The 5043-nt window shown below is 35.0% G+C and overlaps 1 protein-coding gene across 5 annotated transcripts in view; it reads left to right on the forward strand.

Annotated features, from left to right (window-relative positions):
* Window positions 1-1330: 1330 nt before the first annotated feature.
* Window positions 1331-5043, forward strand: part of LOC116030951 (DNA-directed RNA polymerase II subunit RPB7) — a 5348-nt gene continuing 1635 nt past the window's right edge. For 4 of the 5 annotated variants that reach the window (XR_004100469.1, XM_031273336.1, XM_031273337.1 and 1 more), the window contains exons 1-6: window positions 1331-1513; window positions 2642-2843; window positions 2990-3155; window positions 3249-3299; window positions 4612-4677; window positions 4776-4844. Coding sequence is in view for 4 of the 5 variants with exons in the window: in XM_031273336.1 (XP_031129196.1) it covers window positions 2728-2843; window positions 2990-3155; window positions 3249-3299; window positions 4612-4677; window positions 4776-4844 (468 nt within the window). In the remaining variant the exon portion in view is untranslated. The remainder of the gene's footprint in view (window positions 1514-2641; window positions 2844-2989; window positions 3156-3248; window positions 3300-4611; window positions 4678-4775; window positions 4845-5043) is intronic. The other variant, XM_031273338.1, reaches the window with a different exon arrangement.

The following is a 5043-nucleotide window of genomic DNA, read 5'->3' on the forward strand; positions in this document are numbered from 1 at the left end:
AATGATACATATTTATTTCTTTAATTTAGAATTATATGTGTCTACAATACCTTTATTTGAAAAAAATATTCATTATCAAAAAATTAAATTAAATAAGAGAAATAATTTCATTAGTTATATTATCTTTATTTTCTATCATGCAAAGATTTCTTACATTCAAATTTATCAATTGATATTCATTACATTATCCATTATCTTATTTTTACCATATCTTGTAATTAAATATCAAAGTTATAGTACAAAATAATGTTATATATTTATTACCAAGTATTTCATTAATACTATGAAAAAAAATAAAATAATTTGAATCTAATTATATTAACTACTTGTGGATTGGTTGACAGAGAGAGTACTCAAATAACCCAACAAATTGAAGCGAAATCACTCTATTTTACTCTTATTGAATTAAATAAATTAGTAGTTACACTAAAAAAATGATACATATGCATTTCTTTAATACCATGAAAAAAAATAAAAAAGAATAGTTTGAAACCAATCATATTAACTAATTGGCGGATTTGTTGACACTAAAAGTACTCAAATAATTCATTACCCAGCAAATTGAAGCGAGAAACTACTTTTCAATATCTTTGGAATACATAATATTTTAAATTTTCAAATTTTTATAAATTTATTTAATCTTTTTTCTTAAATTAGGGATTTCTTTATCCACAATAACTCATTCAACAATAATGGTTGAACCAAATGAACTCCAAGCAGAACACCTAAAGGAAAGTCCATAGCTCCTATATCATAATCTCATTGCATGATGCTGTCATCTATGCTACCAACAATAACCGAATTGCAAATAACATACTACCAACAAAAAGGAAGAGAACATATAGTAAAGATGAAGACAACGACAATGTTACTCAAAAGAGAATTAAGAACACTTAGGAAAAATCAAATTAAAAGTAGTATTTATTTAGACTATCATTTTTAGACCAAATATTTAGACTATCGATTTTACAAGGTTGCAAACATTTATTTTAGTAATAATTATAATGAATTTTCTATATTATCTTGGATTCATATACTTTGAGTTAGATATTTAAATAAAAAAATTCGACATTCAATTACCCTTGTATAAACTTCTCCAATATAATCTTGCATTGATATACTTTCAAATATTTATTTAAATATAAACATTGGGCATTAATCCATTCGCTCAATGCGCGTATAAAACTAGTATAAAGATAAAAGATAAAATAAAGATTTAAAATTTTAAATATATTCCTTTTTTTTTAAAACCTTTTTAAATATATTCCTAATTCTAAGTGTATACGCAATAACTAATAAGTTAATACCGTAAAGACGGTAAACTAGTAATTTGCAAACCCTAACCCCAAATCCCAAATCTCAATTCCCAATTCACAATTCACAATTCTAATTTCTCTTCCAATCTTCCACGCACCGAGCCACCAAAGCAGCCGTCTGACGCAGGACTTGGACGATCAACGAGGCGACGACGGTTTGAATCTCAGGCGACGGCGACAACAGCAACATCCAACAGGTATTATTCACTCTGACTCCTTAGTTTTTGTACGGTTAGTGATACATATCTGTCAACTGTCAAGTGTGAGTTTGTGACTGGAGGCTGCGGCTGCGGGGTGCGGCGGTGGCTGCGGCTGCTCGCTGGCATCAGCCGGTTGCTACTGTCTGCGGCTTGCGGCTGTGTCCGGACTCTCGTGGGTGCGGCGGTGGCTACGGCCTGGCATCAGGCGGCTACTTCTGTCCGGACTCAGTGTTGTACTGTTGTTTAAACAGATTATATGATGAATTGATAACCATTATCACTTAATCAGATAAAGAGATGCATTCAATTATCAGTAAATTTTAGTAATAGATCCTTCTGGCTCATAAACATACTAATCTACGGTTAAATAAGCATACTAATCTACTGTTAAATGTTAATATGTTATTAATTAAATGTTAAATGTTAATTATTATGGACATATGGTTTTGTGTTTGTGTTTGTGTTTGTGTTGGATTTTTGTATTATGGACTTGTAGTTTTGTGGTTATTAAACTTGTGTTGTTGGATTTTGTATTATGAACTTGATTGATTGTCATGTGATTCATAATAATAGATTTGTGGTGATATACTTATGTATTAATTTTGTATAATTGTATTAGTGTATATTTGTGTTAGGTAAATTTTTAAAATCGTTTTGCACATATGTACGTTGTATTAGTGTATATTTGTGTTAGGTAAATTTTTAAAATTGTTTTGCACATATGTACATATTAAAAATGCTTAAAGCATATGACATGTTATGTAGGCCTTAAATAGGCTCAAAGGTTTCTGGCCAAACTAGGTCAATTGTACGCTCAGGCTTGAGCCTAACAAAAAGCCCATACAGGCTCATGTAAAGCTTGGCTCGGCCCAGCATATTTTCATCCCTAGAGATTAGAGAGGATAAATTTAATATAGTGATTAAAAAATATGGTATGATTAATTAATTAAATTGTCGTAACATTTATTTTAATTTCCTTAATAAAATGACCAAAACATGTTTATTAATTAATTTTAATAGTAGACTAACACTATTATTACATAATAAGATCAATTTTGTCAAGTTAAAATATAATGTAAAATATTTTGTCAAAGTTTCGGGCTAATTTACTTGACTACAAAATAGCCATAGTTTGAGTAGGTGATTTTGATCTGCCGAAAAGGAAGAGGAAGAGAAGGAAGAGGAGGAGAGAAGAAAGAGAGAATCTGAGGATGTTTTTCCACATAGTGTTAGAACGGAAAATGCAACTCCATCCTCGTCACTTTGGCCGCGACCTTCGTGACAAGCTCGTATCCAAGCTCATGAAAGACGTTGAGGGAACTTGCAGGTTTTTTTCTTTCCATATTATAAACCCTAATTCTGCAATTTCGTTCCTTATTATAAACCCTAATTCCGCAGTTCCCAATCCTAAATCCATCTTTTGTATTTAGTCAAAATTTGAGAACGGTGCCCTAAAATTTTGATCTTTTACAGTGGACGACACGGTTTCATAGTAGCAATTACTGGCATCGAGAGCGTCGGAAAAGGTCTCATTCGCGACGGTACGGGGTTCGTCACTTTTCCAGTGAAGTATCAGTGCGTTGTGTTTCGGCCTTTCAAAGGGGAGATTCTAGAAGCTGTTGTTACTATGGTGAACAAGGTTAATTTTTTTATTATTATTTTTAATTAACAGCGAAAATACATAATTTATGGGTTGTTTGTGGAATGTTTGATGTATATGGGATTGTTGCAGATGGGGTTCTTCGCCGAAGCAGGGCCTGTACAGATTTTTGTCTCTAATCATGTGAGTTCTCTTCGCAATTCTTGAATCATAATCTGCACTTTAGCTTGCAAGGTATTACTCACTGGATGTATTCAATTGGTAAAAGAATATTCATTTTTTATACAACTAAAATGAACTAGATTTTGAGCATAGTCAAAACTATGGGTGTGTTTGGTTTGAACATGAGAATCAAAATCAGAATGGGACAAATACTAATTGTAATAGGTTTTGGTGAAAGTATTTTGCATGTTTGGTAATAGGGTGGAATTGGAATGATTACGGATATTGATGTTTGGTTATGTATGACCCTATAATCAAAATATAGGTTTTAAAAATACAAAAACAAAAAATTAAGGCAATTGATCTTAAGAGGGGTGATGAAGTGAGTAGGCAATGCAGTGAGGAGATGAACTTAGGAGAGATGAGTCAGAGGAGGTGACTAAATGAGGAGGGATATGGGGCAATGCAGTGAGGGGATGAACTTAGGAGAGATGAGTAAGAGGAGGCGACTAAATGAGGAGGGATATGGGGCAATGCAGTGAGGAAGTTATGTGTGTATGACTTTTATTCTCATTCTTTGTGTCTAATCCCATTAACCAAACACACCCTAGATTTTGCCTGAATTTCTATCTCTCTAATGCTTATTACCAAGGACTCTGAAATACTGTACTCGTGGAGAATACTTCACAAGTTCATCACCATATACTCGGGTTAAGCTAAACCTGAAGTACTCCAGATCATTTTGATTGGGAAGAGTAATTTCATAGCTAGTATTTGGTAGACCCAGATGCATAACTTATAATATTGATTCAATCTTTGTCAGGATAACTGACTTTACGAATTTGTTCCATTAGATTTAGGAGGATTACGTTGCTATTAAAGATGAATTATGTAGGTGAATTTCTTAGACATGTAATTTGCTTAAGGAAATATATGATTTCATTGATGGCTCAAGTGGCCAAGGGGTGGCTTCCTGACCTCAAGATTAGGAGTTTAATCCCCCTCCCCATCAAATGTACTAAAAAAGAATGGATATTACTTATTCATTTTATTTTATTGCCTCCTTTAACATTTCAAGCCTTGAATCCTCTTTTATTGGTATTCTTGCTTATGTATGCGAAACATACCATTGCATTCAGTGAATCTTGTAGCTATGCATCTGCTTAGCATTCACAGTATTGTAACAATCGTAATGGAGATGATGTTCTCCACTATAGTTTCTGTGCTTTATATGGGGAGGTTTAGATATGTGAAAAGTCCGAGCGTAATTGCATCTGCTATGCTGCTTTTCTTGGCTCATAAATGGCGCTTAGTTATTGGCTTTGTTGTGCAGTTAATACCAGATGACATGGAGTTTCAGTCTGGAGATGCGCCAAACTACACAACATCTGATGGATCGGTATGTGTCATGGGCCTTTTCTTGACAACAATAATCTTTGTGTATCTTTTGTAACTTCGGTTGTGCTTTAAGTATTTGATCTGGTCTCTGGTTTGCAGGTTAAAATTCAGAAGGATAGTGAAGTACGACTAAAGATCATTGGAACTCGTGTTGATGCTACAGAAATCGTATGTTCTCAAGCCCACTCATGATTTTAACATAATACAACTCACTAGCTCTAATCTCCCCCCCCCCCCCCCCCCCCCCCCCCCCCCCCCCCCCCCCCCCCCCCCCCCCCCCCCCCCCCCCCCCCCCCCCCCCCCCCCCCCCCCCCCCCCCCCCCCCCCCCCCCCCCCCCCCCCCCCCCCCCCCCCCCCCCCCCCCCCC

The sequence above is a fragment of the Ipomoea triloba genome, chromosome 9 (genome assembly GCF_003576645.1).
Source record: "Ipomoea triloba cultivar NCNSP0323 chromosome 9, ASM357664v1".
Lineage (NCBI taxonomy): Eukaryota > Viridiplantae > Streptophyta > Magnoliopsida > Solanales > Convolvulaceae > Ipomoea > Ipomoea triloba.